General features: G+C 41.9%; 1 protein-coding gene across 2 annotated transcripts in view; it reads left to right on the forward strand.

Annotated features, from left to right (window-relative positions):
• Nucleotides 1-1,985: 1,985 nt before the first annotated feature.
• LOC111874370 (5-hydroxytryptamine receptor) overlaps nucleotides 1,986-21,020 on the forward strand; it is a 260,670-nt gene continuing 241,635 nt past the window's right edge. The window contains exons 1-2 of one of the 2 annotated variants that reach the window (XM_023869821.2): nucleotides 1,986-2,332; nucleotides 2,469-4,133. In XM_023869821.2, coding sequence (XP_023725589.1) covers nucleotides 3,782-4,133 — 352 coding nt within the window. In that variant the 5' untranslated portion in view covers nucleotides 1,986-2,332; nucleotides 2,469-3,781. Of the gene's footprint in view, nucleotides 4,134-21,020 lie in introns of both variants that reach the window. The other variant, XM_023869819.2, reaches the window with a different exon arrangement.

The raw sequence follows: 21,020 nt of genomic DNA on the forward strand, positions 1-21,020 counted from the left end.
TGCAAGAGACGGGGTTGTTTTAAGATTACGCTTAAATGAGTTTAATAAAGTCTCGTATCGGAAATTGCATCGAGCTATGTTTTATATCCCTGAGATGTTTAAAAGAACTTCCTTCAAATTAATGTTTATTTTATTTTTATTTTCTCGCCTTTTGCCCCAATTTTGAAGCACAGGGCTGATTTCTCAGTTTCATCATCATTTTTTGCGCAGATGGTAGGACCCCTCGTCGCAAGGCCTCTGCCTAAACGCAGGAAAACATAAACACAGAATAAACGCATACACACACCAAATATCCATGCCTTGTGTGGGATTGGAACCCACGATCCCGGCTTCCGAGCGAGCGAAGACAGTTCATGCATTAGACCGTTCTCATACCGTGACCGGCTTATTTTATCTTACTGTATCAAAATATTTAAATAAAAGATAAATGGATATACGAATGTATAGACGAATGGACCGGTGGATGTATACAAGCGGACGAAAATAAATGAGGAACACAGCTGTATGGATTTTAATCCATTTGTTTCAAATTACTTCTGTTTTAAGTATGTAGTCGTCTTTGTTTCCTTCCTCAGTATCATCAGTCGTTCTATAATTTTCACCATCAACATTCATGAATATTCACATGATTTCCCCATTTCCCTTGTAAATCGATTTTACTCAGTTGCTCATAAAATTGAGATCCATTAAATATAGTTGCAATGTGGAGCTAATCACCGACCTGCTTAGCATAATGAGATTAAAAGTTGTGGACATTTATCTACACTTCTCTTATACGTCTTCGCAGCTTTATTCGAGACGTCTCGTATTCGAATCTCGGTACAAAAATCGGTCATAGCGAGAGGTTTTTCGTAGCTTTCCTTAGACCGTCCAGGATAGATTGAGATCGTAACATACATACGCTACGGACAATTTCTTCCACAAAAATTCGACATTCGCACAGTCACCCTAACATTCGTAGTCTAGAGGGGTCCTTTGATAGCCTAGGAATCATATTAATTCATGGTGTGCTTGTGTTATAACTAAGTAACTGTCTGATTAGCCAACTGTAAAGTAAAAAGTAAGTAAAAATATCCCTGTACCAGGCCGTGGAGGCCCATAGGATTGTGAGACGTTGAGGGTCCCACATTTTCTAGACAATCGGCTCAAAGATGACGGTAAGGTTATGAGCCCTAGGCGCCGGCTGTCCTTTACCCCCCAAGAATATTTCTGGTACTCACTTCCGTCAGAGGCTGAGTCGACCCCAGGACCATAGTGCAGTTGGAAGAACTAGGTCAATTGAAAAAAAATCCAATGACCTCATCGGGACTGGAACTCGCGACCTTCCGGCTTGTAGCACAATGCTTCAACCAACTACGCTACCGCGTGCCCACCTGATTAACCAACTGACTGATATTAATTAATTATTTAAATAATTAATTTTGGGGCACTAGGTAGCGTAGTTGGTTGAGGCACTATGCTAAACCCGGAAGGTCGCGGACTCGATTCCCGATGAGGTTATTGTATTTTTCAACTGACCTAATACTTCCAGCCGCACTATGACCCTGAGGTCGGCTCAGTCTCTAACAGAAGTGAGTACCAAGAATCATCCTGTGGGGTAAAGAGCGGCTGGCGCGTGAGGCTGACGACCTTACCACCATCCTTTAACCGACTGTCTAGAAATTGTGGGAACCTCGACCTCTCACAAACCTATGGGGCTCCACGGCCTGTTACAGAGGCAGCTTTACCTTTCTTTTATCTAATTAATTTGCTGACCGACTAATGCTGTGGTAACATAACCATGAGAATGTTACACGTCGCTTGTGCCCGTAGCTCCCCGGTATTTTTCTAGATTACTGCACTTCTCGCAGATTCTAGTTGCATGGCCACCTTTTGCCAGCGGTTGCAGAGTGCCTGCTCCATTCTACAGCCTGATGCGTGTGTAAGCGCATGCCCGTTTGACGGCGGTAGGTATTGTAGTCTGGTGGATGTGGCTTGCAGCGTCGGGGAGCGGGGAATGTCTGCGAGGAGGAGACTTGTTGTGCCGTGGCGTACACACACACTCGGTGGACCAGTGGTGACAGGTGAACGCCTGACTTCCACGTTGTTTTGTTTCAAGACAGTGAACGCTCTTCTCGTCGAGTATCTAACAGCTTGGTGCTGGAAGTGTGATATTGAACGTGTGTAGTTTCTTTCTTCACGTTGCCGGAATATTCATACTACCGTGAATACGTCTATATATAAAACATTTAGAATTGTAACGCGTGATAACGAAAATGTATTTTAGTGGTTTATTTTTGAACAGAATTTGACTGTTAAACTCAATTCTAAATAGACGAAATCTGCATATCAAGTAATATCCGTAATTCTGATGTAAATCAATATTTACTGTGGCAAATTATACAGGATACATCAGATTTACAGCTTTTTAAATCCATTCTTTATTAATAAGTAGGTTAATATTTAAAACTATCTATGTACCTTTGCAGCAAAACTTTTGTTAACATATATGAAGACAGACATGTGCAAAGAATAAGGACTGCACTTCGATTCTGTGACTAGCGTGTAGTGTGCAGAATGGGACAAATCGTGGTCGAATCGGCCATGGGACAGATTACCCAAAGAGTCGGCGTGTTTGTTCATTAACTGTGTAAATATTTGCTTTATTGTACCTGTTATATACTGCTCGGAATTCCACGTAATGGTTGGCGCATCTAAAGGTACTCTCGTGACATGAAGTTTATTTAATAGATGCAATGATCTCGAACTGAAATAATCGTATATAATGCAAATGTTGCATGGATTCATGTAGCCATTGTTAGTAAATATGCAGTTTATAAATGTGTAGTGCAGTGTGGATTTTACATGTTCATAAACTGTGCAAGAATTATACTTAAAACTCTTGCTAATTTTTATACACGAATACAGTGCATATTACAGCATCAAATTCGTGCTTCATTAACAACAGAAGTTATCAAGGTGTCTCATGACTGGTTGCGAGTGGAAGTCTGACACATGTTCTTCGTAATGCGATATGAATTTTGAATGCTCGTAAAGAATCATGCATAGGTATACGACTCTAAAATACGGGTTGAAAATAAGAAAAACGATATAGGACAGTGGTAGTGCGGGTAGGAGGAAAGTAAATGTTTAGCAAGAGACAGACGGGGGAGACAGGAATGGGTGAGAAGTAGTAGGAGCAAAATAAGAAACCTGCATTTCTCAGAATACGATGAAATATAAAGGAAGATCTTCAGTGAAAGATAAATGCCGACAAGAAATGATGAGTGAAGGATCGAACTGAAAATCGTAAGGATATCAACAAACGACAAATTGACAGTGATATATTTCAGATGAAACCCCCAACATGTAAAATGCATTATTTGTATATTAGGTTAGCAACGTGTGTAGTGGTGCATTTTAAACAAGAAAGCATTTGATATAGCGTCGTAATATAACTAAATCTAAGGGCGCATAGTACCTGACTGTATTTTGAGTAAGAAAGCAATGTGTAAACAGATTGTCGAACTCAGCCCCCCCAAAGCTGTGATGACGACAGGATCGTATTTTGCAAGTTATTTGATATGCATCTTAATCCCTACAGTACGTGTTAGTGTCTTATTTGTTACACAGAACGCGAATGAAAATTAATATTTGGATTAGACCTGCCATTCGAGACAAAAATCTGAGGGTCTGAGATAAACCGATGTTAAGAACAGACCGTCTTTGAACAAGTTTTTAAGATGCATGGAATTCCAAAGCCTTTTCGGAAGTGTAAGATTTTTCGCAAACGTATTGTATCATGATAAACGAATTTATTCACAATTTAAGCATTAACTCACTACGAAAAACAATGGACGTTTTGGCGGCCGACAATGAGACTCGTCAAGTTTCCTTGCCCTGGATAAATGCAGAATACGCAGATATTGACAACGCCTCAGCTTCAACAATAGAAGTGCTTGAAATTAACGGGTCCATTCTCGTTCCGAACTGTACCGACCTGACGTCGACTGGAGGAGCTGTTGATTTTGAAGCGGCGGCAAATGGCACTGAGGACGGTTCCGGCCTCTCTGCCGATGAATCCACGATGGAGCTTATCACCATGATAGCAACAGCTTTCGTCCTGGGACTTGTGATACTGGCAACTGTGATTGGTAAGTCCAAGGAAATTATTCACACTATTGACTTTTCTTGTTCAGTTGTTCAATCTTGGAAATTCCCGTATATTACTGCTTAGAAGACGGCATGTTGACGTTCACAAACATTTAAAACCGTTACAAATGCCAATCTGCTCAGTGGTTACATTCTAATTTTGAATAAAAGTTTATAATACGCACCCGGCAATAACGCCCACTCAGTATTTTCCCAGCGCACTCAAATCGTAATTTAATGCAATAGACTGGAAGTACAAACAGTAGAAAAGTGTTAGGGATTTGAAATAGCCCTAACTCAATTTCTAATGACACTTTCAATTTTCGTTTTACAGAAATTACATGGGCCAGCATTTAGTTTGATATTTTACAGGATATTTGTAAAATACCTTTTTCTCATCTAAAATACATCTCCAAATTACAACGTTGTATTTAAATATATACAACCAGAATTGTAATTGTAAACTTCTTTCATTCCCCTCGGCGCTACAGCTCAGGGTGAGCTTTGGCCTTCTGAACAATCTTCCTCCATTCCTCTCTGTTCTTCACCTTTCCTCCCTATCCTTTCACTTTCATATTATGGAGATCATCATGTACAGCCTCCAACTTTCGCTGATGTCTTTTTACGTTCAGTCCATTCATCCGAGGCTGATTATCTGGATTCTGAACAATTGAGTTTTCACAGCAACAGATTGTTAGCCTCACGCCCAACCCCCCAGCCTGGAGGACCAGAGTATCCCCCTTCGTCTGGCTCCTACACCTTGACCTGTCTGGCATGTGTGACTCTACCAGTTGCTACGCTACCGCCGGCATAGCTGTCAGGGTCTCAGGATCACTGAAACCCAGCCACCAAAATAAGGTGGAGACACCATCGGCGGGGTGTAATTGTAAACTATTGCGCTGTATCTGTGCAGCAATTTAGACATCCGCCTAATAGATATAACCGCATCTCAAAATAACTCTATAGAGACTGATATTTTTTTAAAAGTTGTTACCTATTCAGTTCGTCAAGAGATTATCCATCTCTTACGGAACCCAAAGGTTCGCCACAGTGTTCGCAGCTGCACATCTTGCAGCAGACAAATCAAGTCCACATTTTCCCCCTCTCGAAGATCCTTTTCAATATTATCATGTTATCTGCGCCTAGGTCTTGCAAGTGGTATATTCCTTTCAGGTTTTGCTGCTAAAATTCTCTATACTTACTCATGGAGCTGAGCCCTTCTTGAGGAGCCGCCAATTCTGCACCTACTCAAGAATTCCCCAGCATTTTATGGAACCCGAACGTTCATTACCTTGATCACAAGAGCCAGCCACTGGTCCCTATCCCCAGCCAGATCAATCCAATCCATATCATCCCATCCTATCTTTCTAAGATCCATTTTAATATTGTACACCCACCTACGCCAAGGTCTTCCCAGTAGTTTCTTTCCTTCTAAAATTCTGTATACATTTTCTATTTTCTCCCACGTGTGATACATACCTTGGTTTACTAAAAATGTTCATAGAGCAAGTTAATATCTATAAGCACATGGATAACCTCATCTCACTAAACTCTGGTTTGTGTATACTCCGTCTGTTAGCTAGTAATCCAACTGTTTCTATTTGTTACCGCCGTAGAGACGACTGCCGCCACCGGAAATTGACAGGCGGGCTACAGGCACTTGTTATGTAAGTAGGTTAATCTTCCAGATGCAATTTGCGTCAGTTGGCTCCTCTTACGTACATACAAGCTGGTTTGACTCGGGATTACACCTAAGGACTGTGATTTAAGATGATTATATGTACTTAAGGCCCCCTTAGCATTGTCGCTGGAACGAGAACTGTGCCCTGAACGCAAATCCCGGACGCATGGATTATTTTGTAGCTGTCAACTCCTTCAGATAAAGGAGAACTTGGCTTGGCGGTGACATTATCTGCTGGACGGAGGCTTGGCATGTAGTTCTGGAGCGAACAGTCGCGATTAAAGGGGGCGCGCATTCACGTTGTTCAAGTTGTACAAACGTCACAGTATCAAGAGTTGCATGAAAAGTAGTTGGGTGGAAGTCAACCGACGTTTCGGAGGAACATGTCTCTCTGCTTTCTGCCTGTTTCATGCTTGGCTCACTCTTTGACCCTGAAGATGGAGGCAACTTGTTCCTCTGTTGACTTTCACCGTTGTACACGACGTTATGTCCCAGAAGACAGAAATCTTGGTGAACGCCGCGGTGAGAACCGCAAAGTCATAGAGCGTTGCAGCAGTTTGTAAGAAGCTACATCTGTTAATCATTCCCTGTTCAGATTTTAGACGAAATTTGGATAGAAATTATTATTTGGACGTCGGCGTGTATCGGAAGCTAGTATTAAAATGAATCGAAAAGAAATATGGAGTGAATGTGTGGACTGGATCCATCTGGCTCAGGATAGTGTCCTGTGGTAGGCTAATGAGGACAGGATAATGAATCTTAAGGTTTCATGAAAAGAAGGAAAATTCTTCACCACTTGAGAGACTATCAGCTTCTGAAGAACGACTTTGCTGCTTGCAGTTATTACCGATGGATATTTTTGATTGATTCTTGAGATGTAGTCTACCAAAGTAGACTATTGACTACTGTAGTTTCATCAAAAGACATTTCAGATCCATTCCAATGTCTATACATTACAACTACCGTAACCACATTAACAAATTGCTGACTTGTTGAACCAGCCTCAGGTGTCTGTCGGCTAAGGTCGTCCTTGGTTTCGTGTTCCATTTGGTCTATACTTCGTCATTAATTACTGTATGTCTCTCTCTCTCAACCAACCAACAAACAAGCAAATACATTTCGTGGCCTCTAGTCGCAAGCGAACTATACCGACCGAGTGACCGCCGCTTGTCGGCGAAGTTAGTGCCAACTTTTGCGGATAGAGGGTGTCGCATGGTCAGAGCAACGGATCCTCACTGCCGTTAGTTTCTGTTTTCTAGATCGGAGTTGCTATTTCCTTGAAATAGCTCCTCAATTATCCTCATGACGCTAAGTGGACCCCGTTCCAGACCCACTACTACTCAGAAAATCTGGTAGCACCGGGAATGGAACCCGGACCTCTGGATATGGAGGCAGGAACTCTGACCACTAGACCACAGAGGCGGTCTGCCTCTCTCCCTCTGTGTATTATTAATTATTAATTATCTGTATTCCGTCAACGTGACAAATTCATTTTTTCTCTAGTCCAAAGAATTTGATCAGTGCAGATTCGACCTTCAGGTAATTAAAAATACCATGGTGTCTTTTGTGGTCTTTCCGTAGGGTAGTTCTATAAAATTAACAGCGTAGTGAATTCGTGTGTTCCTATGCAAGATTCCTAACCTAAACTGTTTTTTTTTAATTAAATCGGGTATCACAAATGTGGCAGTCAATGTAGTATAAGAAGCACAGCTTTGTTATCCGCAGTCTTCTGGCGCAGGAGGTGAGTCTATGTACTACGGCGTCCGGCAGAAATAGCTGGCCGTTCTGAACAGTTAGTTAGCATATCCACCACTACATTGCGCACGTGTCTCTGTTAATTAATATGTTGCATATTTAAAGAAAACGATGTACTTTATAATTCATATCTAATCTAAAAATTACATTAATATCATCACCCTACAAGTATTGTCATTTCGAAAACCATAAAATATTTCCGCCAGACTCGCGCTGCAGCGTAATTGGTTGAGGCACTGTGCTACAAGCCGGAAGGTCGCAGGTTCGAGTCCCGATGAGGTGGTTTGTTTTTCAATTTATCTAATTCTTCCAGACACGCTATGGCCGTGGGGTCGTCTCAGCCTCTAACAGAAATGAATACCAGGAATTCTCCGTTGGGGGGGGGGTAAAGGGCGGCCGGCAAGTAAGGCTGATAACCACACCGCCATCTGTGAGCCGACCGTTTAGAAAGTGTGGGAGCCTCGACGTCTCAAACCCTATGGGCCTTCCCGGCCTTTTACCTTTACCTCGAACAATAAGAAATAGTAACATTATTTGAAAGGGAATAAACGCATATTGACAGTAAGATTTTGTAGATGGATTGCCAAACTACGTCATACACGTAAGGTAAAGGTAAAGCTTTCCCTTTGCTTATCTAATTAATCACTACACCACGAAGGCGTGTGGGGAGTAGATGTATAGATACATATTTTTTTTTACCTCAGCACTAGCTGGAGGTGAGTGGTGAGCTTCACGCCCCTGCTGCTTTACCCCCAAGGAAAGAGGCTCAGGTACCCTTTGGATAGGAGGCTGACTGGACCCCAGAGCCGGTCTGGACCCTTCGGTCGTCGAGCCCGTAGCCAGTCGCTATACCAACTACGCTATCCCGGCTAGAAATGTACTTGTAGGTCTGCATTTTTATTTTAACGCATGAAAGTGACTGTAAATTCGCCGTGGAAGTTTATTGGTCGGTAGATGATGATGATGATGATGATGGGATTCAAACTGTGGTCTTTTGGGTTATTACACCATGTAGTCCGGTAACTGGGTACCAGTACTTCGGAGGAACATACTGTTAACTTCATAGTACCCTGAAGATGGAGGGAGTATATCCCTCGGAAATGTTGGTACCAATCCGCCAGATATCACGGTATTAAAATCCACAATTCCATAACGTGAATCTTTGCCGTCGTGCAAACATTGTATCTCCTGTGGCGGTAGGAGTGCTGTTTCTAAGCCTGCAAAAGACAGGTTTCAAAACCAACCGAACTTCAGGTCTTGTTAAGATGACACGTCCTCACATTCAGATCAATTGTACGTACCTGCATAAATCTGTTGTCAGAGCCATAAATTTGAAGCCAGGATGCAACACGCGAAGATAAGGCCATTAAAGTAGGAGAGGTATTGAATGACAGGTTATGTAAGTCTCACTCTTCCGCATGTGGGCAGAATGGAACATCTGTGTGTTTAGATGACTCAGCAATGTTTCTGCGTGGACAGTGACACTGTGAGTGAGTCGGCGAGTGCTTCAGCTCACCGCCCGAGGCTGGGACATAAAGCGTGTTGGTTCGATTGTCGGCCGGGGGTGAGATATTCGAAAAGAAAATTTTATGAAAAAAGCGGTGTTCTGGCATGTGGCGCCGTGTAGACATTGTGTTAACCGACGTTTCGGAGGAACGTATCGCCTCCATCTTCAGGGTAGAAGAAAAAAAGAAGATAGTCCGCGAGCGAGTAATCAGCGTGAGCAGGTGCTAACAGACAATACTACTTCTTTTTTCTTCTACCCTGCAGACGGAGGCGATACGTTCCTCCGAAACATCGGTTAACACAATATCTACACGGCGCCACATCTCAGAAGACTACTTTCTTCATTATAGTGACCACCGTGAAAACCTCAAATCTTACGCAGAAAACTTCATGTTGATCACGGGTTTGTTCTCTGAAGCCACTGACATTTTAACGTAGTTATATCTAAATCCTTTTCGATTCACCATTCGTTAGCTTAACATATGTCACTCGACACTCATGAAGTTATCAGTTGATACAACGTTGTTGAATTAATGACTAAACAATAGTTCCTTAACACTCTGAGGAGGATTGCTGTGTGTATTATGTCCTCATGGTCTCCCGCACTGTGTAGGCACCGTATGTCAGTTTAGCAGTTCCAAAATGTCAATATCCCATTCTAACATGCGCTGGGGATGCTTGGAATTTTTTAGTGATGCATAAATGTGTGCATTAGTTGTGACTGCAAGAGTGGCTGATGAATGTTTCGTCCCTATGCAATTTGTTGCAGCTACCGGGATCAGCTATGGATGTTATCATTCGTGTAAGGTCAGATAAGGGATCCAAGGAGAAGGAAAGTCATTGTGGATAACATATACCGTCTTTTGTTTACTTTTCCGTGTCGCCCCCTTCACAACACACAGTTTTAGATTCATATGAGGGAAAATTTTTAAAGCTATTGACGTATTCACGGCTCCGCGCTTCACCGCTTCCGGGCCATTGCCGGGCGATAAGCGCACGCGAATTTTATCGATGAGTCGGCATGCTTGACTGCCGATAACGTTTGGAATGAAGGAAAATGATTATCTAGTAGACTTGGTCACAATATTATGTTACACGGCGGGAAATGCGGTTCATTCATGGGAGTTTGTTTACGATATCTTAGCAGTAGGCAGTAGTTATCAGCACCATGAGCCATTTGTTCACAGTTAACAGTTAGTCATCAGTTTCGCGCGACATATTTCGAGGTAATTTAGAGCAACGTATATTTCCGTATGACACCTATGTGAAATACGGATCTGCTGGAAAATGTCTGCGAAAATTTAGACTTGAATTTTATGATGAAAGAGTTCCCAGCAGACAAACAATTGATAATTTGGTGAATAAACTTAGAACAACGGGGCTCTTAATAGACAAGAAAACAAAACATAAGACTCGAGTGCTTACCGAGGAGAAGTGATCCTTGCGATTCTCTCTCTCGCGGTTGTGTGAAGGACAAAGTTTACAGCAGTAACCCTCGAACGGAAGAAGGACTGAAAGAAAATACTCTTAAGGAAATTTAAAATATTCCTGCAGAGAATCTTCAGAAGGTAAATCAGAACCTCTTCCGACAGTGCGAGGAATGTTTACGTGTAAGGGGACAGCATTTTCAACACCTCCTATGTTCTGTGAACAAAGGTAAGAACTTCACTTCATTCCAAATGTTATCGGCATGCTGAGTCATCAGCAAAATTCGCGTGCACCCCGCGACAGGCGGTGCATCGGTCGCCGTGAAGCGCGGAACTATGAACGCGTCAAATTAATTAAAAACCATTCTGTACAAAAAGAGGACACACAACAGTCTGCAGTGCTTATTTGTCACCATCGTTTCACAAAGCTGGGGCAGATATCATAGAATTAATGGTGTTTTATATGATGTAATGCTTTGTAATTTTGCAGACTGATCGTTGCGAATGTTTCGGAGGTATTTTCTCCCTCCAACTTCAAGGTAGAAGAGAATAATCCGCCAACAACTGTAATATATAGCAAACATATGGAACCTACTACGGTATATTGCACCAAATTTTAATTATGTTGAAAAATTACAGACAATTGTTATTTTCTAAAAATATATGCGATTTTGAAATTATTGTTCTTATTTTTTTTCAGTTAATTTTCTAAGGGACGGTGTAACAAAATACTATCTCAGTTTTATGCATATCGGTACAATACTATGTGTTATATGAATTTTTGTTCTCGTTGAGAGAAAGACTCGCTCCACGAAAGGTTTGCGTAAGCTACAAAAATTGTGTCTCAAATACTTCAGGATTCGTCTTTATTTATCTCCTATCATTTGTCACTTATCAGTTAATACAGCATCGTTACATAACCCATGAAATCATCTGTGACGAAATTAAGGAAGAAAGCGCATACCTCATCGTACGAGACATGCGCTCTGCCGTTCATATAGCGTATTTACTCGTAGAATGCAATTTAACAAAACTGCTTTATATTTAGTAATTTAACTATATTATCCAATGACATAAATGGTGGAATCTTCTTCAGAGAGACCTCTCTTGTCCAAGTAAATTTTGTCAGAATCAGAATTCAGAGAATGTCTTTGTGGTGTCTAGAGCAGCCACCGCAGGAATGTGGACTGCTCAATATTTCCAGAGTATGAAAGACGTACGCTTGTAGTATATTACATGGATATGTTCCTCATGCAAAGAAGATTTTTATTTAGAAACCTGTCCACGAGTGAAACTAGTGACACTTATAGAAGGAGTTGCTGGGACATCTTTATATATTCCTGTGAATGAGGGTGTGCGGGAGTTGGTGACGGAAATAAAACATCGAGAAAGCGTCAATGTAGCTTCGCAGTTATGTTAAAATGGTGCATTTCGTTTACGCAAGACGCATGTCTGTTGTCTGTGTATATACAACCGACTCCCAGTCAGAACCATTTCATGTTATATGTTAGGGAAGTAGAGCAAAACCCATAATGACTGCATACTAACTTGTTGTACATTCCTTATTTTTAATTGATGACTAAACCAATTGGTCTCGGCACAAGTAGATTTCAAACGGATTACTGGGAAATCTTGAAGTTTTTTACGTGATGGGAATAGAAGGAGCGCCTCTCCTGGTAACAGATCCAGAGGTCCGGGGTCGATTCCCGGAACTACCAGATTTTCTGGAAAGTAGTGGGTTTGGAACGGGATCAATTCAGCATCGTGAGGATAATTGAGAAGCTATTTCAAGGAAATAGCGCCTCCGGTCTAGAAAACCGAGATTAACGGCCGTGGCGATCCGTTGCAATGACCACGCGACATCCTCTATCCGCAAAAGTTGTCACTAACTTCGCCAACAAGCGGCGGTCGCTCCGTCAGTATAGTTCCCTTGCGGAATACAGGCCACGGCGTTTGTTTTGTTTTTGATGGGAATAGAAGTTTCAGTGTAGGAGCTTTCGGTATGGTAAAAGTAGGGCGCATGGAGGGAGAGATCATAAATATTGTCACGTGTTGGGTATGCCACGCGACAAATAACTTCACATGGGTCTCGGATTCAGCGAATCTTTATTGGACACTCAGTCTTATACACCTTACAATTGTTATCACTTCAACTGTGTTCTGCGGCGGCTATCTTTCAACTGTGTTGTATGGCGACTAGGTTCCAACTGTCTGGTTGCTGTCTATGACTCTCGGCTTATGTAGGTGTTCTGCGGACTCGATAGAGGACACCTCTCGCCAAGGTTCGGTCTCACGTGTTCGGCGATCCGTTGCTTCGGGAACGCTCTTTATACACTGGTAACGTGTTACTCAACGGCCTTCTGTTGTTCATCTCCGGGAAAACGCTGCTTCGTTGCTTCTGCAATTCCTACGCAACGGCCCACTGTTATTGCGTTATCATGGACGTGCCTATTCCAAACATGTGACAATATGTATAAAACTGTAATCCATTAATCTGGAACGAATATACCAGTTGGGAGTCTCAGGCATAAGTAGGAGACAAGGTGATAGCATTAAGATGGATCTTAATGAAACAGGATATATGGGAATATACTGGACGCAGCTGGCTCAGAGCAGGGTCAATTGGCGGACTCTTGAGAAAAAGGTTAGTTAATTTTCGGTTTCCGTAAAGGGCTCAAAATTCTCTAACGAGGCGAGCGACTGTTAGCTTCTCAAGAAATAATTATTGAACAGGTGTCTGTAGGACGTGAAAAGGTGGGATGAAGCCTAACAGATCACAAGTTTAGCGCACCCACCCCATTCCGGAAGTCATATACATGCATGAAGATGAGTAAAGGAAAGGTAAGGAGAAGTCCCTGTACTTAACTAAGCACTACGTCATGAAAGGTAGTTGATATATAGATTCATATTTTCTTGACCTCGGCACTAGTTGGAGGTGAGTGGTCAGCTTCACGCCCCGGGCCGCTTTACCCCAGGGAAAGAGCCCCCTGTACCCATTGGATAGGAGGTTGGGCGGACCTCAGAGCCGGTCTGGACGACATGGAGAAGAGAAAATTCTTGACCCTACCGGAACACGAACTGCGAATACATATATGAATGCATATATCTATATAAATATATATATAAATGCATAAAGATCATATTTCTTTTCATATAAATATTGCAAACGAATATCGACAAAGGACTGACAGTAACAGGTAAGAAATTCAATTAAACCGAATTCTCATAGTCTTGCTTACTTGTTACGTATAATTTTTAAAATTAAATAAGAGTATATTTGCCCCCAGGCCGGGCGACTGAACCAAGTGGTCCTGCTGCCCCCCTGTCTATATGGGCTTATGTGTCGGTGTTGATGTCATGACGGAAATGTTCTCGAAACCTGTGACTTCCGAGTAAATATCTCCTTCTGCTGGCGCTACAGTCCTTGAAGAACATTGGCCACATCTACGATTGCTGGCCATTGGTCGCGAAATCTCCAATTTCTAACACCCATTGTATTCAAGTCTGTTTCAATTGAATCAATCCACCTGACAGCATGTCTTCCTACTCAGCCAGTACACTCTGGTTTATTTGGAGTTAACTTCCTGCAGGGGTTCTGCTCCTGAATTCTAAAAGAGCGTTCCAGCCATCTCAGCCGCCCTACTTTGAACACTTTCATTATATATGGTTCAGTACATAATTTATAAAGTTCATGGTTTGAGTAAATATGATGTGAGATATAACTTAACGGCTGCCTACACGTTTTATGCAAAGAATTTTCAGGAGGATACATACCAACAGAGATTAAATCCATAGCCTGCTTAGATCTTTAAAAGTGACTTATATTAATAGGCATAGGGATAGCGCAGAGGTATAGCGACTGGTTACGGGCTTGACTGCCGAGGAGTTGAAGATGGATGCCCGGTAGAGACAAGATTATTCTTCTCTTCACGTCGTCGGCCAGAGCGATTCTAGGGCCCAACCAGCCCCCTATTTAATGGGTACCGGGGGCTCTGTCCCCGGAGTAAAGTGGCCGGAGCCTGAAGCAGACTACTCACCTGTAACTAATGCCGAAGCTAAGAATACATAAATCTATACATCCACTCCCTCATACGTCTTCATGGTGTAGTGCTTAATTGGTTAAGCACAGGGACAATTTTGCCTTCGTATGCATAATTGAAATTTCCCATTAACACCAACTGCTCTATATTCATTATAGGTCCTATCACAGACGCTATGCGCTCCCGATACTCACAGCGTCTTAAATAACCAAGTTAAAAGTATGTCTGAGAGCTAAGAAAGTACCTAAAATAATTTTAGGTCATTGCAAAATAAATAAAACTAAATCAAAGTAAGTCTTGAAGGTAGGTAATTTAGGTCTGTTGTGACAAGCTTCTTCAATAACTGTCCTGTAGTTTGACAGCTGTCACTTGCGGATTTGACGAAAGTAGCTGATTATTTGTGAAGATGAGTCTTTTCAGAGAGTCCGTATGCAATAGATTTCACAAATGCAGAATGATGATGTAGTCCATATTTGCCTTCGAAACCAGTAAGTTCATAGAAACAGAGACTCACGCGGTAGCGTAGTTGGTTGAGACGCTATGCTACAAGCAGGAAGGTCGCGGATTCAAATCCCGACTATGTAATTGATTTTTTTTTCCAATTTATCTAATCCTTCCAGCCGCACTATGGCCCTGGGGTCGACTCAGCCTCTAACAGAAATGAGTACCAGGAATCTTGGTGGGGGTAAAGGGCGGCAAATTATGGAGCTCTTCTTTGCGGAATTTTCGACTGACGTTGAAGTATACATTTCAGGACTTCTGCTCTTGTCTTCTTAGGATCACGCCAACTAATTCAGATCTACCTCAGGTTCGTCCTACCCCAGCTATCACTGGTTTCATTAAACACGGATAGGTCTGACTTCGGGAAGACGAGGAACTGAATTAGTTGTACTCTCAATCTGTTACTGAATAAGATGATCCGGTCTATCTCAGGGCTGTATATCAGCTTCATTATCAACATTGATGAATGGTGGAAGTCGAGAAGTGAAGCATTACATAGTGGGTGAATCTGTTTATGTAAAAGAAAGGTAAAGCTCACCCTGTAACAGGTCGGGAAGGCCCATAGGGTTGTGAGACTTCGAGGCTCCCACATTTTCTAGACAATTCGGCTCACAGATGGCGGTAAGGTTGTCAGCCTTACGCTCCTACCGCTCTTTAACCCCCAAGAATATTCCTGATACTCATTTTCGTTAGAGGCTGAGTCGACCCCAGGATCATAGTACGACTGGAAGGATTACGTCAATTGAAAAATTCCGTGACCTCCTTGGGAACCGAACCCGCAGCCTTCCAACTTGCAGCACAGTGCCACAACCTACGTTACCTCGCGCCTAGATATGTTAAAGCGTAATTAACAAAATTATTATGGTGGCGATGACTTCTCATATTTCATACTTCTATGCTAAGCACTGAGTCGAAGAAGAAAACGTAAGGAACAAATCTGATTACTTTATTGTGTCTGTTTCATAACTGGTAACACGTTCCCAATGATGCTCGAAAATGTGTTCCAAAGAAATTTGTCTTCTAAATATTATTTTTGCTAGAGAAAAAATATTAAGAGGAAAGCCACTTTTTCTTTATGGCTACTGTCTTTGCTTACTCTTCTACCCTGAGCGTGGAGGCAACAGGTTATATCGTAACGTCGTGTGAATTTACACCGGAATTCACCACACCAAATCCCAGAAACCAGTAATCTTCAGTCATCACCGTCGCAAAGTCTTCAAATCTCTTGTAGTTTGAGTTATGTTCAGCAGTTTCCGGTACCGGATGTCTGCATTAACAAGACTTTTGTAGAGTACAACTTACCGAATTACAGAGTGTCCCAAAAGAAACCGAATAACTGCTGTCCAAATGGAGATACATGCAAGCTGTTTGAGGTGGAAATGTAGAAACTCACCAAATATTTCGTCGTTTCACTAGATCTCGATATATTCTCCCCTTACGGCGCAGGAGCCAATAGCCAACAGATATTCTGTCTCTGTCCAAATGCTCCCTAACATCTCGGGAGTTACATACGTCACTGCATCGGCGATCCTACGGCGCAGATCAGGGAGGTCGTTGACTTTGGTCCGATACCCGACGTATGTGACATATACTCTCAGAAATATTAAAGTGGGGACAAATTGGGCAATGGACGGGACGACGGATTGGGGTCACTCCGAGAGATCCACATTCCTGTGAATTACTTATTCAGGAATTCAGTGGCAGGTTTACGGAAATGTGATGGTTCCTCATCTTGCTGGAAGACGTATCAATCAGGTATCTGTGGCATAACAGAGTTCTATACCATGTCGAGGTACACAGAACCTGTCACTATTTTCTCATAGCGGAAGAAGGCCCGGTCACTCCTGCATTGGTTAGTCCGGGCGACACCTTCATTTTCTGGCTAACCCGTTCACATTGCCTCACATCGTGACGATTTTCAGATCCAGGAATGCGACAGTTATGGCGGTTAACTTTACCCTAGATGCGAACAATAACCCCATTACTGAAAAACACCTTCTTGAAATAGCCATGGGCTTTGTCTCACCGAGAGAGAACGTCGGTAGCAGGGTCGTAACTTCGCGGCAAGCCATTCAGCACTTGCTGAAGTAACTGAAATTTGTACGCCTTAAGTTTCAGCCGCTTGCACACTGTATATTCTCCTGTTGAACGAAGAATTTCGCAATTCGCGGCTAGCTCGCCGGATGGACTTCCTCAGACTTCGTTCGAATGTCTTCTACTTGTTCAGGTTTCGTGCGCTGTCTACCGCCTGAACGAGGGTATTTTTTAAGAAACTTGCGCGGAACACTCGCTGGAAACTTAAATTCTGTCTGTTAGTAACCGCGCTGAAAATTTTTGTTCTGGTGTGAAAGAAGCCGTTTTGCACAAAATGGCCGATAGCTCTTACGCATGCGCAGCGTTGTTACCAACTGTCGCAGTCACAACACGTGGCGAGTTTTTGCCCTCTTCACCGCACATCGCTTTCATGCATCTCCATTGAGGCGGAAATTAATTCAGTTTCCCTATCAACAGTAGCGTATGTAACTATTACATGTGTTATAAGGAACACCTAGACACAGAAAGAATATCTGTTGGATGCCTGCCGCGCCGCAAAGGGGGGGGGCACGTGTCCAGATCTACAGATACGACAAAAATATTCGGTGTTTATACACTTTTCGCTATAATTTCGTCTCAAAACATTTCGATCTTTAATAACATGTGTATTACATTCATATATACATATTGCGAAATTATTCAGTTTTCTTCATGCAAGCGTGCATGTGTGTATTGCACGAATAGTATAAAATTATACAGAAATAAACATAGATATATCAGTTCTGTGTGTATTCAGTCTGAAGTCAAGAAATATATTACTTTAAAGGAAGCATAACACGAGCTAGGGAAGTTCTGATATAATCACAGCCGTTTAAATATTATTTTCTCCAGCTTCTACTGTTGCTACATATATATATATATATATATATATCGTTAGGATATCGTAAAGATATTGAGAGCCGAAGAATTAACTCCCGTTTCCACCATACTGCCTCCATCATCAGGGTAGAAGACTTGAAAGTGGAGGAAGCATGTTCATTCGGAACGTCTGTAAAATCTGTCAGTCTGAATGACGTCACATCTCGGAAGACAATAATTATCATAGCCAAAAATATATATGAAGTCTCTGTGCTAATGCTACAAATTCCATGACTTCGGCGTGTGTGCCCTTACAGCCTACTGCAAAGAGAACTCTGAGCCTTTTTTTTTTTGCACCTAGAGTTTAGCAGATACAATTCTTTATTATGTAATAAATCATACATTTGGCTAGTGATTTGTTAAACACGTTCTTATAGAGGATATACGTGTAGAAAACCACTTAATGGGGAGTTTCATAGTTCGTTTGATGATGATATATTTTACTTTCATTTCACTCCGTGAATTAGGCAACAGAATGTTCCGGCCTCGTATATGATTCTGTCCATCTCTTCTTCTGTCATCCCAAGTCTCATCTACCGTATAATCTGCGAATTAGCCTGCTTCAAGGGAAGGTTTTCTTTCATTCTTTGGAGATATTCCTTCCATTTCTCTATATATTCTTCTAATTGTTTTGTTCACCGAGACAACTAAAAGGTGTTTTCTTACATTAACTTTCTATATTTTATTTGACCGTAACCTTTTTAAAATAATTTAAAAACTTTTCTTCTCTTTGTATTCTCGTCCAGTGAAATGAAATTATGGTGACTAGTGATCAAGTAAAGAAAGAAAAGGCAAGTATAACAGTAGCGCGGATGAAAGTAATGGGAAATGCATAAAAATTATCCGTCGGAAAATGTGAATCGAAATGATGCCTTTGGAGATAGGCTTAGGTTGGAGGATAATATTAAAGGGGATTTTAGAAAAATAGGAGGATGTAGACTCCAAGCATGTTGTTTATAACAGAGTCAAGTTGTGGTCTGTCTTGAGCAGAGTAATTGATTTGTAGCTTCTTCTGTAGCCTGCAACGGCCACGTCAGATCTTTCTAACTTCCTTAAAAAATTACGCATGTTCTGTTGGAATGATATAAGATTTCTCCTACGTAAAACGCCCATGACAAGACGCATGTGGAAAACAATAAGGTTATATAATGTATGTGGAAACATTGCTACCTTTGTCAGGTGTATGAAATGGGATCTTTGTTTTCTGACATGTGCCACATGACCTGTAAGACCTCTTAACGCTCGTTTTCCGTTTCAAATGGCGAAGATAAAGCGAGAGTACGGCTGAACTGAATCTCATACATAACAGAAGAAGACACGTAGCAACTTTTTTTTATCATATCTGACATTGTTTCGACTAATGGAACCCTATTCATTTAAAAACAGTTGTTCTCTTATTCAGTAAAAATGAAAGAAGCAAGACTATAAGCCTGCATCACATGCGTGACAATAGGAAACCCCCCTTTTCCAGCACACACACACACACACACACATTCATTTCTTAAAACATCAACAATGCCATTTTACTGAAACCGAATGTTATTTCGAAGGTGGTCCCAATAAAAACAAGTTTTATTCGCCTATACTTGAATAATTAAGCATACCTTTTCAAATGCTTCTGTTGCAAAAGTCGAAATATAGAAGTATCCTGAATGAACATTCAGAAGGGTGATGGATAGAAGCGGTTGTGGCCTATTTCTTATCAAATTCCTCCGAACACTAAGTCATGATAGCTGGTTACCAGCTCGAGAGTCGATCTCAGAATCTAACGGATAGAAAGCAGAATATCTTGCCACTAAACCGAGAAATTTGATAAGATTAATATCTGTATATTGATCAAACATAAAAAGAAATAATATTAATTTTTATGGTTTATTTCCCGATGCTATCATTAGCTTACTTTACATAGCGTCAAAGGGAGGATAATTAATGAATAATTAATTGGAAAGGATGTGGAAGAAGCTGTCGTGGCCTAGTTTAAGAGAGTATATCAACATTTACGTGGAGCAACTGAGGAAAGTCATGGCAGCCGATCTTGAAGACGACACAGGAGTGTTTACCACTCGACCGCGTGGTAATGTAATAACACTTTCAAGATTAATGTTTTCTGGGGTGTGACACCGTCTAGTCTTCTTGAAGTTTACCGAAAGTTTGGATAAACGTGCTACCGTGAAGATAAAGTCAATACGTCCCTTCGAAATGTCGGTGAATAACTACCAGACTATATGACACAGACCCCGTAAGAAAGCACTCTTCATAGTTACTGCCTTGAGGTCGAGAGCTCCGTTAATGGCGATGATACAAAGAAACAAACAAACAAACAAACTCCATGGTTCTAGTCTGCAAGCGAACTATACCGACTGAGCGACCGCCGCTTGTCGGCGAAGTTAGTGCCAAATTTTGCGGATAGAGAGTGTCGCGTGGTCAGCGCAACGAATTACCTCGGCCGTTAATTTCGGTTTTCTATACCGGAACCGTTATTTCCTTGAAATAGCTCCTCAATTATCCTCGCGAGGCTGAGTGGACTCCGTTCCAGACCCACTACTTCTCGGAAAATCTGGTAGCGCCGGGAATCGAACACGGACCTCCGGATCTGCAGCCAGGAACTCTGACCACTACATCACAGAGGCGGTACAAAAAAAAACCTAGGCATGCCCATCCGGCCTTATGTAGCAGATTCTTATAAATATCTTATTCTATAATAGCACTAACCCCGCGCTGACCACGCGTCGCCCTCTATCCGCTAAAGTTGGCAGTAATTTCGCTGACAAGCTGCAGTCGCTCGGTCGGGATAGTTCGCTTGCGGACTAAAACCACGAAGTTTTTTTTGGTTGTTGTTTGTAGGTGTCTCAAACAATATATGGGTATTTAAAAATAGTGAAAAGTAAAGTTGTCCTTGGCCGGTCACGGTAGCCGAGCGGTCTAAGGCGTGCACTGTCTTCGCTCGCTCGGAAGCCGGGATCGTGGGTTCGAATCCCACTCATGGCATGGATGTTTGTGAGCGTTTTTCTGTGTTTGTGTACAGGT

The sequence above is a fragment of the Cryptotermes secundus genome, unplaced genomic scaffold (assembly GCF_002891405.2).
Source record: "Cryptotermes secundus unplaced genomic scaffold, Csec_1.0 scaffold49, whole genome shotgun sequence".
NCBI lineage: Eukaryota > Metazoa > Arthropoda > Insecta > Blattodea > Kalotermitidae > Cryptotermes > Cryptotermes secundus.